At 37.5% G+C, this 18,632-nt stretch overlaps 2 protein-coding genes across 2 annotated transcripts in view; both read left to right on the forward strand.

Moving 5' to 3' along the window:
- The first annotated feature begins 4,882 nt into the window (after positions 1-4,882).
- Positions 4,883-6,518, forward strand: LOC131970304 (histone H2A-like). The gene is made up of 2 exons (XM_059331666.1): positions 4,883-4,989; positions 6,044-6,518. The coding sequence occupies exon 2, from the start codon at positions 6,051-6,053 to the stop codon at positions 6,462-6,464; it is 414 nt and encodes a 137-aa protein (XP_059187649.1). The 5' UTR covers positions 4,883-4,989; positions 6,044-6,050; the 3' UTR covers positions 6,465-6,518.
- A 5,660-nt stretch (positions 6,519-12,178) lies between these two features.
- ppp1r37 (protein phosphatase 1, regulatory subunit 37) overlaps positions 12,179-18,632 on the forward strand; it is a 65,834-nt gene continuing 59,380 nt past the window's right edge. The window contains exon 1 of the mRNA XM_059330729.1: positions 12,179-14,241. Coding sequence (XP_059186712.1) covers positions 13,503-14,241 — 739 coding nt within the window. The 5' untranslated portion in view covers positions 12,179-13,502. The remainder of the gene's footprint in view (positions 14,242-18,632) is intronic.

The following is an 18,632-nucleotide window of genomic DNA, read 5'->3' on the forward strand; positions in this document are numbered from 1 at the left end:
TTCCTGAACTAACAAAAACATAAAACCTAACATTTTTTATCCTATTAAGACTTTCCTTTTAACATTTAATTCAAATATGCAAGAAAAAAATTATTTATCTGCTGATATGAAGTTTTCACCCAGCAATGAACCTGTATCATTTTTGCTACATCTGGTATTTTTGTGCAATTTGTTGCTCAGTTTGTTTGTTTTTAATCTCCAACACATGTATACATCAGGTTTTTCAGGAAAAAAATATATCACTCTAATGATGTAGAGGTCTCAACAACATGTGTATCAAATGTGATACACTTGGCTTTATAGGGTTAATTTAAACATTTTTTGAATACAAACAGGAATTGACATGTTTACCACTCGAAACATAATTTCTAATGTTTTTGAATATACAGTGTCCTGAAATTTTAATGTGTGTGATCTTGTTAAAAGCTGATTTCTAGAATCACAGTATCCAACTTCATTTATTATCCTGATAGCTTTTCTTTTGACTGAATCTTCTGGGTTCATCAGTGACGATGTGTCCTTTCAGCTGTTATCAAGATCTGCTCAAATCGTGATGACACATCTGGTTTCACCTCAACAACGTTCATCAGTGCTCCTCTTCATTTTTATGACCGTTGGCGCTCTGTCATCAAAACAACCACCACACAGCCTATTAATGACCTGTTTTTCTGTTAAGTCCTTGTCGGGGATGCATCATACACCATCATTGGCATTTAAGCTACTAAATATATGCGGTCAAATGTGCCAAGACCACCTCAGCAATTGTTTTGAGTGATCCGATCACAGGTGGGGTGCCAGCCAGGTCTCTCTCCTGGCATTTAAGATTTTTGGTCAGTCTGGTTTTATATTGTTCTCTAGGGTTGAAATTTGGAATTTGCAAGTATTTCAATGAGTGCCCTATTAAGGGTTAGATAGATAGATAGATAGATAGATAGATAGATAGATAGATAGATAGATAGATAGATAGATAGATAGATAGATAGATAGATAGATAGATAGATAGATAGATAGATAGATAGATAGATAGATAGATAGATAGATAGATAGATAGATAGATAGATAGATAGATAGAGAGATAGATAGACATACTTTATTTATCCCAAGCTGGGAAATTACAGTGTAGCAGCAGCATTACACACAGAGACAATGACAACACAATTAAATAAAAAGAACAACCTAGGCATACTTCAAGCAATAAAATATAAAATACAATAAAAATACAATAAAATATAAAGTGTCTAAAGAAGGAGTAGAATAGAATTCCAGTGCAGAATAAATATGAATATACAGTATAAAAATGTTGGTGCTATGAAACAAATAAGGTGCAATGAACAGTGTGCATAAAAAACACATAAAGTGCATAGACAGTATGTAATGAACCAGACTATTATTTCTTATTGTACAGTGTGATGGCATGTGGCAGGAAAGATTTTTTATATCTGTCCCTTTGACAGCGGAAAAAGTGGTGAATCCGGGAGAAAAAAGTTGCTTTTTTCCCACTTTTTTCTCGTAAATCTGCAACTTTTTTCGCACAGATTTGCCACTTTAAATCTCTTAAATCTGCGACTTTTTTTCTGGTAGATTTGCCACTTTAATCTAGTAAATTTGCAACTTTTTTTCTCGAAATATTACCTGAAGTTACCAAATATAATTCTTTGCCTGATAAAGGGTTAAATGTCACCACAAAAAAATACCCACAGACAAATACTGGTGTGAAAACACAGGCAACCAAGTTTGTGTTATTAGTTATGAGTAGCCTTTGAGACCTTTAAATGTGAATAAATTCCTGTTTATCTCTCTTTTGTCCGTCTGAGTGTCATGAAACACTTGATAGTGAGTTGTACACAGTAAGGAGATGAGTCATCAGTTAGTTAGTAAGCACATCAGGCGCTCAGGGGACAGACGCAGTCAAGCACCTCATTATAAAGTGAAGGATCATGACACCACTAAGTGTGGCTTTATAAATGCTCCTTCATTAAGGATATGTAATGTGAGTAAAAAACCAATAAAGACAAACTGCACCAAGCGACACCTTCAATCTGAGGACTGTGCTGCCATCTGCTGTTGACACTTTACACTACAGTAAAAGTCCTGAATTCAAAACTTACTGATGTAAAAGTACAAAAGTATCAGCTTCGAAATGTAATTGAAGTACCAAAAGTACTTGTTATGCAGAATGGACCCACTCAGATTGTTTTATATTCCAAATGTATTATTGTTTTATTATTTTTGATACATTTATGGAAGCAGCGTTTCAATTTTATAATATGACTCATTTTAACTACTAAATATACTGTTGTGAGGTTTAATGAAAAAAAAGTCCAATTGCTTAAAATTGATTTTATTTTATTTGATGTTAAATCTTGACTGTCATCTTAATAATGGAGTACAAAGTACAGTATTTGCCTCAAAATGCAGTGGAGTAGAAGTATAAAATTACATAAAATAGAAATACAAGAATAGAAAGTACCTCAAAATTGTACTTGAGTAAATGTACACAATATACAAATATATTGTATTATATTATTTTCTTTGTTTTCTCTTTTCTCTTCTTTCTTTCTTTCTTTCTTTCTTTCTTTTTGTAAACGCTTTAATTTTATTTGAACAAAATATCTATTTAAAAAAAGAAAAGAAGAAGAAATGGATGGGAAAACGTTACATTGTGTTAACTGTTTAAAAGAATATGTGTTTTATGAGCAGCTTGCCCAGAAGTGGGTGTTTCTCAGACAGCATAAACAAATATTTATAAATGTTTACACAGTCAGGATGGTGGAGTGTAAGAGTAAACAATAAACACTTGTCTACAAAGAGAGTAAAGAAAATGTAAATACTTTAGGCTTTTCTGCAAATACTTTTTTTCCAACACACTGCATGCAAAACACTTTTGAACCAGATTATAAAACTATGCGTTTCTTTTTTCCCTATTTTTATTTATATAGTTACTATGTTCAATCTTAATTGCTGTGCTCACTTTAGCACAATAATAAAAATAAAGTGAGGCGTTGAAACTTCTGTTAGTCCACTAGTTTTCTTTAGTTCACACATATCACACATGTAATATAAACACCGAAGCAAAAGAAATAGAAAATATTCATATCACATAGTATTAGTGCAATTCCCCTGTAGTATTATATTACACTTTTCAAATTATGTCAAGCAACAATTTTATTGTTTGATTTTTCTCTCTGAAAGCTTGTGGAGCAGAAGTATAAAGAAGCATAAAAAGAAATTTTAAAGCATTCAAATCCTTTGTTTTAGGTTATTTAAAAATCTAATTCAAGTATATTTGGAATATACAAATACATTGATTGAAACAATGAGACTTACCAACAATAATAACTATTTTTGTTCGACAATGACATTTCTCATTTTAGTGCACAATTGCTTTTTTTTATTTTGAAAGTGCAGTACAGTGAGAATGATCTTTTTTATATATACACAAGCTTTTATTGCATAATTCAAATATTATACAATGTACACATTCTGGGTTCCTTTTGTGTACAATGAGATATTGTTTGAACAAAAAATAGCTAGAATTGTTCCGTCATTCATCGTTATAAATTGATCATTTTATTATTAATTTGACACAGGGGCCACAGTAAACAATTGTCTTGTAAATTAACAGTAAAATACTGGCAGCAGGGTTGCCAGTATTCTACTGTTAATTTTAAAGTTCCCTTACTGTTATCTACTTTACAGTATGTTACTGTGATAAAACCACATACTGAATTACAGTAAAATCCTGCATTTCATTGATTTTTACAGTAGACTAAAACACAGTATAGTGCTGAAGCTAGTTGCAATATTGTTGCAGTATACAATGCAGTCATTTTTTTGTAAATAGAGCATATTACTGTCTGAAAGCCAATTACTACCAATTAAGCGCTGTCTTCACTGTAACCTCAGTCATTTTAATAAACCATATACTGAATGAGTTAGTTAAGTAAAATACAGCCATTAAAATGTGGACAAGAAGTGTGTATATATGTATCATATATTTTATGGGAAACGGCAAGCTACCTACAAATATTGCCCAGAATGCATTGTTTTCTACAGCAGCTATTCTCAACCTTGGGGTCGGGACCTCAATTGGGGTCGCGAGATGATTTTTGGGGGTCGCCAAATCATTTGTTTTAGTCTTTTTGGTCATTTAATGTCTTTTTTTGTTCATTTTGTGTCTTTTTAGGTCATTTTGTGTCTTTTTTTGATCATTTTGTGGTCAATTTGTGTCTTTTTTGGTAATTTGATTTCCTTTTTTTGGTCATTTTGTGTCTTTTTTTAGTCATTTTGTGTCGTTTTTTGGTCATTTTGTGTCTTTTTGGTCATTTTGTGTCTTTTTTTGGTAATTTTGTGGCTTTTTTGGTCATTTTGTGTCTTTTCTGGTCATTTTGTGTCTTTTTTGGTCATTTGGTTTCCTTTTTTTGGTCATTTTGTGTCTTTTTTTGTCATTTTGTGTCTTTTTTTTGTCATTTTGTGTCTTTTTGGTCATTTTGTGTCTTTTTTTGGTAATTTTGTGGCTTTTTTGGTCATTTTGTGTCTTTTCTGGTCATTTTGTGTCTTTTTTGGTCATTTGGTTTCCTTTTTTTGGTCATTTTGTGTCTTTTTTGGTAATTTTGTGTCTTTTTGGTCATTTTGTGTTTTTTCTGGTCATTATGTGTCTTTTTTGATCATTTTGTGGTCATTTTGTGGTCAATTTGTGTCTTTTTTGGTCATTTTGTTTCTCTTTTGGGTGATCTGAACTGTGCGTGTGAGATTCTGTTCAGTGAGCGGGGGTCACGGACAACATGCATGTTAAATTGGGGGCTTCAAGAAGCAAAGGTCTCCACTGTTACTCAGCACAACGTAAGTGAGAGATGTCAAACAATATAACATTGTAAAACGGAGGCAGGTGTCAGCAATCAACTAATTACAGCCTGACTCATATAAAAGCAGCATTCTGTGGTTCAGTCTGAAGCTGCTATCTCAACCTGCAGGAAGTGCTGAATACTGGTGAGTGCTCATTGAAGTTTGATTTAGTTCTACCACAAGGGGAATTAGTTTGTCATTGTGTGTTGTAAGATGGTGTTTTGAAGTTTAAACAAGTGGCTGCTCTTAACCCTTAATAGGACACTCATTGAAATACTTGCAAATTCCAAATTTCAACCCTAGAGAACATTGGAGGATAAAAAAAAAAAAACATGAAAATATTTTGAGAAAAAAAGTTTACGAGATTAAAGTGGCAAATCTACAAGAAAAAATGCGTAGATTTATGAGATTTAAAGTGGTGAATCTGTGAGAGAAAGAGTTGCTTTTTTTCCCCCACTTTTTTTTTTCTTGTAAATCTGCAACTTTTTTCTTGTAGATTTGCCACTTTAATCTAGTCAATTTGCAACGTTTTTCTCGAAATATTACCTGACATTACCAAATATAGTTCTTTGCCTGATAAAGGGTTAAAAACAATTTAGCCTTTTGACCCCTGTTGGTCTTAACCCTATAAAGCCTGAACTATGAAATAATTGCCAGAAAATTCCATTTTTGTAAAAACTGAGTGCTTATTAACCTGCTGACGAATTTTAAGAAATAAATAAATTGCATATATGAATTCTAATGTGTATCATATTTGATACATCAGGTCTTTTTGTGCATTTTGTTGCTCAGTTTGTTTTTCTCGAACTAACAAACATATAAACCCTAACATATTTAACCTATTAAGACTTTGACTTTTCCTTTTTCCTCAAACATGCAAAATACATATTTTTTTCCATATAACACAACATCATACATCTGCAGATATGAAGTTTTTTAATGCAGCAATGACTGATCCATTCGTGGAACCTGCATATCATTTTTGCTACATCTGGTATTTTTGTGCAATTTGTTGCTCAGTTTGTTTATCTTCAACACATGTATACATCAGGTTTTTGATGTAGAGGTCTCAAAAATAACTGTATCTAATATGATACACTTGGCTTTATAGGGTTAATTTGGAACAAAGTATCTGTTTTAATGGCTTTCTTTAGTTGGAGGAAAAAGTATTAAATTGCCTTAAAATCTTTCCACTCAGGTGAAAGATGTCTGGCCGGGGAAAGAAAGTTGTAACCAAAACCAAATCGGTGTCCCGGTCCTCCAGAGCAGGGGTCACTTTCCCAGTGAGCCGCATCCACCGGCTGCTGAGGAAGGGCAACTATGCTCAGCGGATTGGAAGCGGCGCTGCGGTGTACTTGGCAGCAGTCCTGGAGTATCTCGCCGCTGAGATCCTGGAGCTGGCTGGGAACGCCTGCCGTGACAACAAGAAGCAACGCATCGCTCCTCGCCACATCTTGCTGGCGGTGAAAAACGATGAAGAGCTCAACAGAATGCTAGCGGGGGTCACCATCTCCGATGGCGGCGTCATCCCAAACATCCAGGCCAGCCTTCTCCCCAAGAAGACCAAGATGTCCAAGGATGACAGTACAGCCAAAGATGTTAACTCTCAAGAGTTTTAAGTGAGAATGTACAAGTTCTGCAAATGTGTTATTAAAGTGATATTTTTTTAAGAAGTGCTTGTCAAGTGTCTTCATGACAGTTTGAGGTACTGGAAGCAGTATTTCTGGGTAAGATTCTCCTGACAACTGCTCCAAAGAACTGGGCTAATTTCTCCAATGCTAACAAAGTGCTTGATTTCCTATTTCTGGTAGCAAAGGACCTAATTTATGAGGAACCTGAAGTGACCCAACTATTTGTAGGATAATTATCTCTACAAAAGGAAGTGTTGTGACTTTGGGTCTAAAGTTTTGCTTCTGCTCTCCAAGATGTAGCTGTCTAACCCTCCACATGCTGTTCTGAAAGGTCAAAGCTGACACCACGTTGGTGGTGAGGAGCTGAATACAGCCAAAATCTTCAAGGACGAGACAAACGGGCCTCCTTATATAGCCTCATAAGATTTCTAATGTTTGGTCTAAATTAGGACTCTCTAGCATGGTCTTCATGGCTAAAGTTCTTGCTAACCACAAGGTTCCTGGTTACTTGAAAATCTGAAACAAGTCAGCTTTTTTTTTTTAATACACTAGCTACTGCTTTCATGGAGTACAAATACTTGGCAAAGATGTGTATGTGATTTGTCCAAAAAATTATAAATATTTATAGAGTAGAAGCTAGATACTTTATTCATCCCAAGGGAAATCCATGTACCCAGTAGCTAATAGAGAACATACAGCAAAGCATGCAATATTATTAAAAAGTCAGAGAAAAAAAAATACAGTAAGTGTAACATAAAATCAGATTTGGGAAATATACACTAACTATATAGAAGAATACAGAAATTGCAAAACATGTCAGCAGCGCTGCCTTTAACTATATGCAACGTGTTACATAAATATCCCTCATAAACTTATCGTCACCCTGTTAAAATAATAGTCTAACTCATTTTTTCAAGTTTTGCAGAAAACAAAAAACTTCAAGTGTAACATGACATTTATTGATCATTTCACTCAAAGGATGTAACAAAGGATGGCTATTGGCATATTAATAACACTGTTTGCGAATTATGTAATTTAAGATTTTTTGAACATGCCCTTTGTGACTTAAGCAAGATATGGTAACACTTAATTTTGAAGGTGTCTACATAAGAGTCACACAATTGCACCTTATTTGTTTCATAGCACCAACATTTTTATACTGTATATTCATATTTATTCTGCACTGGAATTCTATTCTACTCCTTCTTTAGACACTTTATATTTTATTGTATTTTTATATTTTATTGCTTGAAGTATGCCTAGGTTGTTCTTTTTACTTAATTGTGTTGTTATTGTCTCTGTGTGTAATGCTGCTGCTACACTGTAATTTCCCAGCTTGGGATAAATAAAGTATATCTATCTATCTATCTATCTATCTATCTATCTAAGCCTGTCAGAAACATGACATGACAAGTATCATGAGCATTAATGTTACTTCAAAGTGTCATTAATGTTTATGTAGTTACATACTTCAAAATAAAGTGTTACCATATCTTGCTTAAGTCACAAAGGCATGTTCAAAAAATTGCCTAAGTCACATTTTATTTAGATTTAGGCATAATAAATCCGCTTAAGTCACACACTTGACATAGGACATTATCTTAAAGGGGTAAAATCATGATCTGATTAACTGAGGATGGAGGAGATTTTTACCATAGGTGGCCGGCGTCATGAAGAGCTGATTTAGGCAAAAAAAACAAAACAATTTTGACAAAAAAATGACTTATTTAACATATTTATAACAGTGTCGCGATATGTTTGTTTTTCTTCTTTTTTTTTGCAACCCTCTGGAACGCTGCTGCTGCTGAACGCGCCCTGTGGGTAAAGACGTGCTGACGTCAGACGTGTGAACAACAAACAGTTGTTGGACTTCAACAAGCTAGCGAATGGTAGCGCTGGACTAGAACAGGTCCACCGTCCTTCTCCCGGGCTGAGGGACACCTGAGAGACCTGTGCGGCCGGAAACATATTGAGAATCTCATAATAATCTGCACTATTAGTGCCGTCAGGTTGCAACACTTTATTTTGAAGGTGTCTACATAAGAGTGACACAAGCCTGTCAGAAACATGACATGACGAGTATCATGAGCATTAATGTTACTTCAAAGTGTCATTAATGTTTATGTAGTTACATACTTCAAAATAAAGTGTTACCATATCTTGCTTAAGTCACAAAGGCATGTTCAAAAAATTGTCACATTTTATTTAGATTTAGGCATAATAAATCCGCTTAAGTCACACACTTGACATAGGACATTATCTTAAAGGGGTAAAATCACATGATCTGATCAACTGAGGATGTAGGAGATTTTATCATAGGTGGCCGGCGTCATGAAGAGCTGATTTAGGGAAAAAAACAAAACAATTTTGACAAAAAAATGACTTATTTAACATATTTTTAACCCTATAAAGCCTGAACCGTGAAATAATTGCCAGAAAATTCTAAATTTTCAAAACTGGAGTGTTTGTTGAACCGGCTAACCTTTTTTTTAATTCAATATCAATTTTCATATATGAATTTAATTTGGATCATATTTGGTACATCAGGTCTTTTTGTGCAATTTGTTGCTCACAATTTGCTTTTCTTCAACTTAACATAATCACATAAAACCTAATATTTTTAACCAAATAAAACTTTGACTTTCCTTTTAACATTTTCCTCAAACATACAAAATCTTTTTTTCCATATAAAACAACATCATACATCTGCTGATATGAAGTTTTCACACAGCAATGACAGATCCACCAGTGGAACCAGCAAATCTTTTTTATTACATCTGGTATTGTTGTGAAATTTGTTGCTCAGTTTTTTTAATCGTCAATTCATGTATTCATCAGGTTTTTCAGGAAAAAAATATCACACTGATGATGTAGAGGTCTCAAAAACGTATGTATCAAATATGATACACTTGGCTTTATAGGGTTAACAGTGTGGCGATATTGCCCTTATGTTTGTTTTTCTTCTTTTTTTTTGCAACCCTCTGGAACGCTGCCGCCGTTGAACGCGCCCTGTGGGTAAAGACGTGCTGACGTCAGACGTGTGAACAACAAACAGTTGTTGGACTTCAACAAGCTAGCGAATGGTAACGCTGGACTAAAACAGGTCCACCGTCCTTCTCCCGGGCAGAGGGACACCTGAGACACCTGAGCGGTCGGAAACATACTGAGAATCTCATAATAATCTGCACTATTAGTGCCGTCAGGTTGCAACACTTTATTTTGAAGGTGTCTACATAAGAGTCACACAAGCCTGTCAGAAACATGACATGACAAGTATCATGAGCATTAATGTTACTTCAAAGTGTCATTAATGTTTATGTAGTTACATACTTTAAAATAAAGTGTTACCATATCTTGCTTAAGTCACAAAGGCATGTTCAAAAAATTGCCTAAGTCCCATTTTATTTAGATTTAGGCATTATAAATCCGCTTAAGTCACACACTTGACATAGGACATTATCTTAAAGGGGTAAAATCACATGATCTGATCAACTGAGGATGGAGGAGATTTTTACCATAGGTGGCCGGCGTCATGAGGAGCTGATTTAGGCAAAAAAAACAAAACAATTTTGACAAAAAAATGACTTATTTAACATATTTTTAACAGTGTCGCGATATGTTTGTTTTTCTTCTTTTTTTTGCAACCCTCTGGAACGCTGCCGCCGTTGAACGCGCCCTGTGGGTAAAGACGTGCTGACGTCAGACGTGTGAACAACAAACAGTTGTTGGACTTCAACAAGCTAGCGAATGGTAGCGCTGGACTAGAACAGGTCCACCGTCCTTCTCCCGGGCAGAGGGACACCTGAGACACCTGAGCGGCCGGAAACACATTGAGAATCTCATAATAATCTGCACTATTAGTGCCGTCAGGTTGCAACACTTTATTTTGAAGGTGTCTACATAAGAGTCACACAAGCCTGTCAGAAACATGACATGACAAGTATCATGAGTATTAATGTTACTTCAAAGTGTCATTAATGTTTATGTAGTTACATACTTCAAAATAAAGTGTTACCATATCTTGCTTAAGTCACAAAGACATGTTCAAAAAAATTGCCTAAGTCACATTTTATTTAGATTTAGGCATTATAAATCCGCTTAAGTCACACACTTGACATAGGACATTATCTTAAAGGGGTAAAATCACATGATCTGATCAACTGAGGATGTAGGCGATTTTAAAACAAAACAATTTTGACAAAAAAATGACTTATTTAACATATTTTTAACAGTGTCGCGATATGTTTGTTTTTCTTCTTTTTTTTGCAACCCTCTGGAACGCTGCCGCCGTTGAACGCGCCCTGTGGGTAAAGACGTGCTGACGTCAGACGTGTGAACAACAAACAGTTGTTGGACTTCAACAAGCTAGCGAATGGTAGCGCTGGACTAGAACAGGTCCACCGTCCTTCTCCCGGGCAGAGGGACACCTGAGACACCTGTGCGGTCGGAAACACATTGAGAATCTCATAATAATCTGCACTATTAGTGCCGTCAGGTTGCAACACTTTATTTTGAAGGTGTCTACATAAGAGTCACACAAGCCTGTCAGAAACATGACATGACAAGTATCATGAGCATTAATGTTACTTCAAAGTGTCATTAATGTTGATGTAGTTACATACTTCAAAATAAAGTGTTACCATATCTTGCTTAAGTCACAAAGGCATGTTCAAAAAATTGTCACATTTTATTTAGATTTAGGCATTATAAATCCGCTTAAGTCACACACTTGACATAGGACATTATCTTAAAGGGGTAAAATCACATGATCTGATCAACTGAGGATGTAGGTGATTTTACCATAGGTGGCCGGCGTCATGAAGAGCTGATTTAGGCAAAAAAACAAAACAATTTTGACAAAAAAAATGACTTATTTAACATATTTTTAACAGTGTCGCGATATGTTTGTTTTTCTTCTTTTTTCTGCAACCCTCTGGAACGCTGCGTCTGCTGAACGCGCCCTGTGGGTAAAGACGTGCTGACGTCAGACGTGTGAACAACAAACAGTTGTTGGACTTCAACAAGCTAGCGAATGGTAGCGCTGGATTAAAACAGGTCCACCGTCCTTCTCCCGGGCAGAGGGACACCTGAGAGACCTGTGCGGTCGGAAACACATTGAGAATCTCATAATAATCTGCACTATTAGTGCCGTCAGGTTGCAACACTTTATTTTGAAGGTGTCTACATAAGAGTCACACAAGCCTGTCAGAAACATGACATGACAAGTATCATGAGCATTAATGTTACTTCAAAGTGTCATTAATGTTTATGTAGTTACATACTTTAAAATAAAGTGTTACCATATCTTGCTTAAGTCACAAAGGCATGTTCAAAAAATTGTCACATTTTATTTAGATTTAGGCATAATAAATCCGCTTAAGTCACACACTTGACATAGGACATTATCTTAAAGGGGTAAAATCACATGATCTGATCAACTGAGGATGGAGGCGGTTTTACCATAGGTGGCCGGCGTCATGAAAAGCTGATTTAGGCAAAAAAAACAAAACAATTTTGACAAAAAAATGACTTATTTAACATATTTTTAACAGTGTCGCGATATGTTTGTTTTTCTTCTTTTTTTGCAACCCTCTGGAACGCTGCCGCCGTTGAACGCGCCCTGTGGGTAAAGACGTAAAGAGTATTAATGTAACTTCAAAGTGTCATTAATGTTTATGTAGGTACATACTTCAAAATAAAGTGTTACCATATCTTGCTTAAGTCATAAAGGCATGTTCAAAAAATTGTCACATTTTATTTAGATTTAGGCATTATAAATCCGCTTAAGTCACACACTTGACATAGGACATTATCTTAAAGGGGTAAAATCACATGATCTGATCAACTGAGGATGGAGGCGATTTTAAAACAAAACAATTTTGACAAAAAAATGACTTATTTAACATATTTTTAACAGTGTCGCGATATGTTTGTTTTTCTTCTTTTTTTTGCAACCCTCTGGAACGCAGCCGCTGCTGAACGCGCCCTGTGGGTAAAGACGTGCTGACGTCAGACGTGTGAACAACAAACAGTTGTTGGACTTCAACAAGCTAGCGAATGGTAGCGCTGGACTAGAACAGGTCCACCGTCCTTCTCCCGGGCAGAGGGACACCTGAGACACCTGAGCGGTCGGAAACACATTGAGAATCTCATAATAATCTGCACTATTAGTGCCGTCAGGCTGCAGCTTCGGCTCGGGTTGCCAGGCGCTAACGTTAGCCACCGAAACATGCTCGTTGCTCGGAGTGTGACGCCTGTTTTTTCTGTGGCTGCCGCTGGTGGAGGGCTGTGAGCCGACAGAGGGTGAGACAGGAGCTGGGACATATTTTTCTGGACACAGAAGAATGGACTTTGTCGGTGTGAGACAGACGGGCTCACGTACAGCAGCGGGCATGCGACCGTACACGGGCCTGGACGGGAAACAACTTTAGCAAGCTAGCTAGCATTAGCTCGCTCAAATTCATGCAAATGAATCGGTTTAGTGTCTCACTGTGCTAGTAATGGAGGCTCCCTGAGTGACTGGTTCGTTTCTACTGACTGTCCTGGTCCTCTTAAATACTGCAGGCAGTGTGCTGACCACTTGCAGCTACAGGACACGGTTGGCAGAAATTATTATTAAGTGGTGGTTTGCCTGCCTGGGTGATAGTTAAGCAGATTTGCCTGGTTTGGCATATAAACACTTATTGAAACGGTGTTTCACATATTCCTTATATTGATATTTGTGTGAAATTGCACTTTAATTAGCTATTTTCTGTAGGGATGCACCAAAGGCACCTGTGTTTGTGATCATTTAAATCATCCCAAGTACAACAAACTAATTATATAGAATATAGCTATACATTTCTGATTGCACTTGAATATAATTTGGTCAATAAAGGACCAGGATAGGAGCACATTTGCGTATATTGTTGTGAGACAAAGGCCAGAGACGGGCTTATCCTTGTCAGTTGGTTCCTAGTTACTGTTTAACCCAATATCTAGGCTGTCTGGCACAGTTAAAGACTGAGTTTTACTGGAGATGAAATCATGAATATCGAAGAGCAGTGTCTAGATTTGTGCAATGTTAAGACTAAAAGCAACGTGGATGATGATCACAACACTACCAACAACACAGACGGGGTCATCCCCCGGATCTCTGAACTGATGACGGACAGCAACACGGAAAAACAAAACATTGTTCCCACAGAGGCCTCGGAAACGTACTTGATGCCTCAGCTCACTGACAACCTTCAGGCAGCTGAGGAGGACAACCAGCAGGCACAAGACACACTGGAAATTGATGAGGTCAATGGAAACAGAAAGAGCAGTGCTCAAGACATCCCTGCGCTGGTGAATCCCACTGACTTGATCTTTTCTAATGATGAGCAGCACAAGGATGATATTGGAGTGGAGAAAATGAAGGAAGATAATAAGCACACTGATCCAGCAGGGGATGATGGCGGGGACATGGACATAGGTGTGGATCTGAGTCTTGATGAGAGTGGGGTGTTGGAGGCTGAATCAACAAATATCAGATCATTCTCAGACAATACTTTAGACTCAGAGTCCACGTCGCAGGATCCCCCGGCTGGCAGCGCGGCAGAGAGCCCATCAGATGCGAGCCAGACAGGCAGCACAGATGCTGGTGCCACGGACCCGGCTGGACTGTACCCTTCAGTGGAGGAGGGGGATGATAAACACAAACCCAGTGGCAAAAGAGTGACGTTTCCCTCAGATGAGGATATAATCTCTGGAGCTGTGGAGCCCAAGGACCCCTGGAGACATGGTAATACTTTGTTTGCCTGTGCGTGTCTGTATGTGTGAATGACTTTCAATTTTTTCTATTATGCCTGTATGGACATGTCAGTACAAAACAGTTTGCCAGGATTCATTCTTATAAGGCTTCACAGCTTCTTTGTCAAGCTTGGTATCTAAAAAAAACTGCTCATACTCACACACAATTGTGTGCTGTCATGGTCCATACACTGTTGTGTATTCAGTTTAAACGTGATTGGTGGGTTTATGTTGACACCAGTTCATGAGAGGTGTGTCCATTTGCCGTTTTTCTTGAGGGATGTTCTTTTGTGTGATCAGACGACAGTGTAATTAGTTCACCTGTGCCCCCACCCCTTTTTCAAACAGAAGTTCATGTCTTACTTGAAATACTCAAATAAATAACATACTATATTAGTTTAGCCTTTTCCTACTAAAGAACTACACTATACATTTTAATCTGGGCCCAGGCCTGTGCCTTATCCACTCCTTGAGGTGTGCCATTTTACTGCCGTCGTTCCTGTTTGTTCGGTGAAAACATGTCAAAGGAAGCTCATGCAGGATATTTCACGGCCGTTACTGTGTTGGTATAAGGAAACCATTCTTTAAAAATGCAACAAAATGTGTAGTTACTTTCTCATCTTTTTCACCATCTTCCATGTAATTATCTTTTTCATCACAATTACTCATTGACTTTGTAAACATTGTGCATTTATTGAACAACGCTTGTCTTGAACTTAAACTTTAACTATCATCAGATAAATAGATTCAATAAATAATATATAATACATTTACTTACAAACAAAAAATGGATTCGGTCAAAATTTCAGATCAGATGTTGATAATCCGATCAACTATGTTCTGACATTATATGCACTTCCACACCCTACTAAAACAGCTAATAATATATTCAGTATATTAACATTATTTCCAAGAGGTATTAGACAAAAATACATTAAATCAAATATGTAGAAGTGCACAGCCACAACCTAAACTAAGAACAGTGCAACATATATTCAATATTTTTGGTATACCACCTCAACGGCATCCAGTAAGTGACTCTATGACACAATTATCTTTGAAAGCCATAAATCATTCATATTTATTTTCATGTTAAATCCCTTTTTAGAATAGCTGGTACATCCCGTATGATCTGACCGTGACTCACAGGCTCCTTCATCCGGCATCATTTAATAAAGTGTAACAACTTGTGTTTGCTCACAGAACTGTGACGGCAGTCGACATAGTTACACACTTCACTGCAGTCTGAGAAGATGCCAAATTTGTGTTTGTTTGGACTATATCCTGCCGACCTTTCAGTGTCTCTGTAACCTGTGTGGTTTTTAGTGCAAGCCAGTGAAACCCTGTTTTTTTCGCGTGGTGTATGAAACCGAAAATGTAGGCCAGGTCGAGGCAAGGGTCAGTGATGGGAGATGTCCAGATGGGGGAGGGGGAGCAGAAAAAAAGCATCATGGTTAATATGGATGAACAATACTGACTCATGTTCAGCTGAATATATAATTGTCCTATTAACACCCCTGCAGTTGGTCAGACAGCCACTCAGAAACACACTTGTTGTTTTCCCCCAATTTATCCTCACACATTCAGCTGCATTTTGCACTGTGATTTTTAGTCTACCCAATCCAAATAATTTACACGTTTCTTACATCTATGACCCTTGCTGCTTGTCACATAACAATGCCGGCTTTCCAAATGTGTCTGTATCAATTTACGGTGCACATGCCGGGGGGCGAAGTCCAAGCCAGGATTTCTGGGACCTTATGAAACACTTCTAGTCTAGTATCTAGATTGCTGTAATGATCCGTCACTCAGATTATTTATCATAGCACATTTATCTAGTTGTTTATTTAAGTTCCAAAGGTCCAACTGATTGTGGCATTGATATAGAGGCAGACAGACAGTTGGTGGAGGTTAAGTTAATCACATGATACAGAGTGTTCTGCAGGCAAAGACACACCATGCTACATTTATTAAGAGTTTTAACCCCAGAGGATTGGATAAATGCAATCGATTGAATCTCAAAAACTGAAACTCGCACAAATAAGCAACACTATAATACTGTTGCAATATCATGATCAAGGTATTTGGTCAAAAATATTCTGATATTTATTGTTATCCGTATCGACCAGTCCTGATTTTTTGACCTTTTCATTTCTAGCAAAGCCTGAAAATGACTTTAAATTTGGATATTGCTTCTTGTGCCATGTTATCAAAAAATGACTAAATTAGTCTACAGAACCTTTGAACTTTAAGTGGATATATTTTCCTTTGTCAACCTGAGGACATGCTCGCACATGAGACAGGATATCTTAACATGTTTCTGGCTCCAGGAAATGAAATGTATCTGAACCTCCACTCCAAGTCCCTTCATGCTTTTTTCGGAGCACTGTGCCACAATAGCTCCATGATCCATCTAGACCCTTTATCTGCGGATCTAGTGTCAGGCTCTTTGGGTCCCTGTCTTATGTCACCTGTCAGGAACATAACAGTGAAGTGAGCCTGAGCTCACAGAGCCTGGAGCTTCGTCCGTGCACAGTGAAAGCCAGAGCTGTAAGAACAGAGGGAAGAATTTGCTTGATGGGTTTTAAATGTTCACAAAGCAACAGATATCTGGTTTTATGGCTGTCACAAGATGAGCCCCTGAAAAGTGTGTGGAGAAGCTGCCATTCAAAATAAACACCTGGGGTTCAGGAGGGAGCAGAATCAGGGAACAGTAGTAGCCAGATTGGGTGTCATATTTCCATTTCTTCCTTGGTACGCTCATTTTTCCAGAACTGACATCCAGTTATGTGGCACACAATGCCCTCATTTATCAAACGAGCATACGACAGAAAGTGAGTGTAAAGTGGGCGTACGATCATTTCTACACAAGCCTCGGCATTTATCAATTTGGACGTGAGCGAAGGGTACGATCAGATCTCACTCTGCTCTCAGCTTGTGTACGCAAGTTTGAGTCAGCGTAGAGTCTGAGGCCCTGTTCACACGAGGACGGTCTGAACAGAAGACGCAAAAGTGGCGTCACGTCTTCACTTTTTATTCCTCGTTTAGACGAGCGTTTTCAGGAGGAAATCTGCTGCATACGGTGACGCAAAAGTGTGTGAAATTGGATTGTATGCAGCCAGGCGGCATCACTTAAAGCCATAAGAGCATCTTTGGGCATGCAGAAGTTTTCACGCCACACATTTTCATCAGCTACTCCTTCCACAAAGTTCTCCACCATCCACTAGATCTCCCAGGTCTCGTTCACAGCCGTCTGGCTCCTCCCACCAATCGCTGCATCCAGAATGTGATGGAGGTAATTCCAGATCCTTCTCTGTTCACTAATACTATCTGTACATATCCTGGACATTTGGTGGAAAGACTCCTGTAAGTTTATTAGAGCTGCCAGAGCAGCTTGAAGGTCCCACCATGGAAATAATCCCACGTTTCTTTATTTCCTGTCCTGGAGCATGTATGTGACGTAAACACATACGTGACGTGAGCAGATCAGATCAGAGTTTTGTGTCTTGTCAGTGTAGACGACACGCTACGGAGGAGAGGATTCAACTTTTCCACTCTGGAGGGTGGTTTCAGATTTTTGCGTCTTTAAGCCCCCAAATCGCCATCACCGTCTAAACGAAAGGCACTTCCGATAAAATATTTTGTCGTTTTCACCCGCGAGCGTCCTCGTGTAAACGGGGTCTGAGACGGAGAATTGATCTTAGACTATTGTAGTGATGTCTGGAGCTGATCAAACTCTGCAGTGTTTTGTTTTTTAATGGTGAAAAAGCAAAACATGTTTAGGCTACAGCATGTATCATAAAAACATAATTTAAAATAAATACACCCTGCGACCGTGAAATTCCTTAATCAGAATGTTCAAGCGCAGAGGCTATTAAATGTTGTTGTCTACTGCTATTTACCATTATTATTATTATTATTATTATTATTATTATTATTATCCTGCTGGTCTCCTTCACCACCGGTGGTGCTCAAATAGAAACATTTCCACTCAGCGCTGCCACACCTCTTTAAATGTAAAGAGGTGAATGATATATCTCCATCATAATAATAACAACAATATTTGGATATTATATAGATTATTAGGCTGTATATATCACGATGTATAAATGAATTACTCAAACCTCGCCGGGAGTTTAATTGTCCGCTACTCTGCTGACAGCACCACTGATTTACTTCCTTTTCACTGTTTATGCTGCCAAACTAAACCAGTTTGTTGTTTTGCAGCTGTTGGACGTCAGCGTTTCACTTTCTGACTCTGAGAAATTCCTCTTCTTTTTTAATTAAAACCTACTTTAAAACATTGTTTACCATTGTTAACCAAAAAGCTGTGAAAACGTTTCAGTCTTTGCTCTGAATGCAAAATATTCAGTGAACTTGTTT

The sequence above is a fragment of the Centropristis striata genome, chromosome 4 (genome assembly GCF_030273125.1).
Source record: "Centropristis striata isolate RG_2023a ecotype Rhode Island chromosome 4, C.striata_1.0, whole genome shotgun sequence".
In the NCBI taxonomy this organism is placed as follows: Eukaryota; Metazoa; Chordata; class Actinopteri; order Perciformes; family Serranidae; genus Centropristis; species Centropristis striata.

Bases quoted from the DNA above. Each gene is read 5' to 3' on its own strand.
- LOC131970304 (XM_059331666.1), top strand. From the start codon at position 6,051: ATGTCTGGCCGGGGAAAGAAAGTTGTAACCAAAACCAAATCGGTGTCC.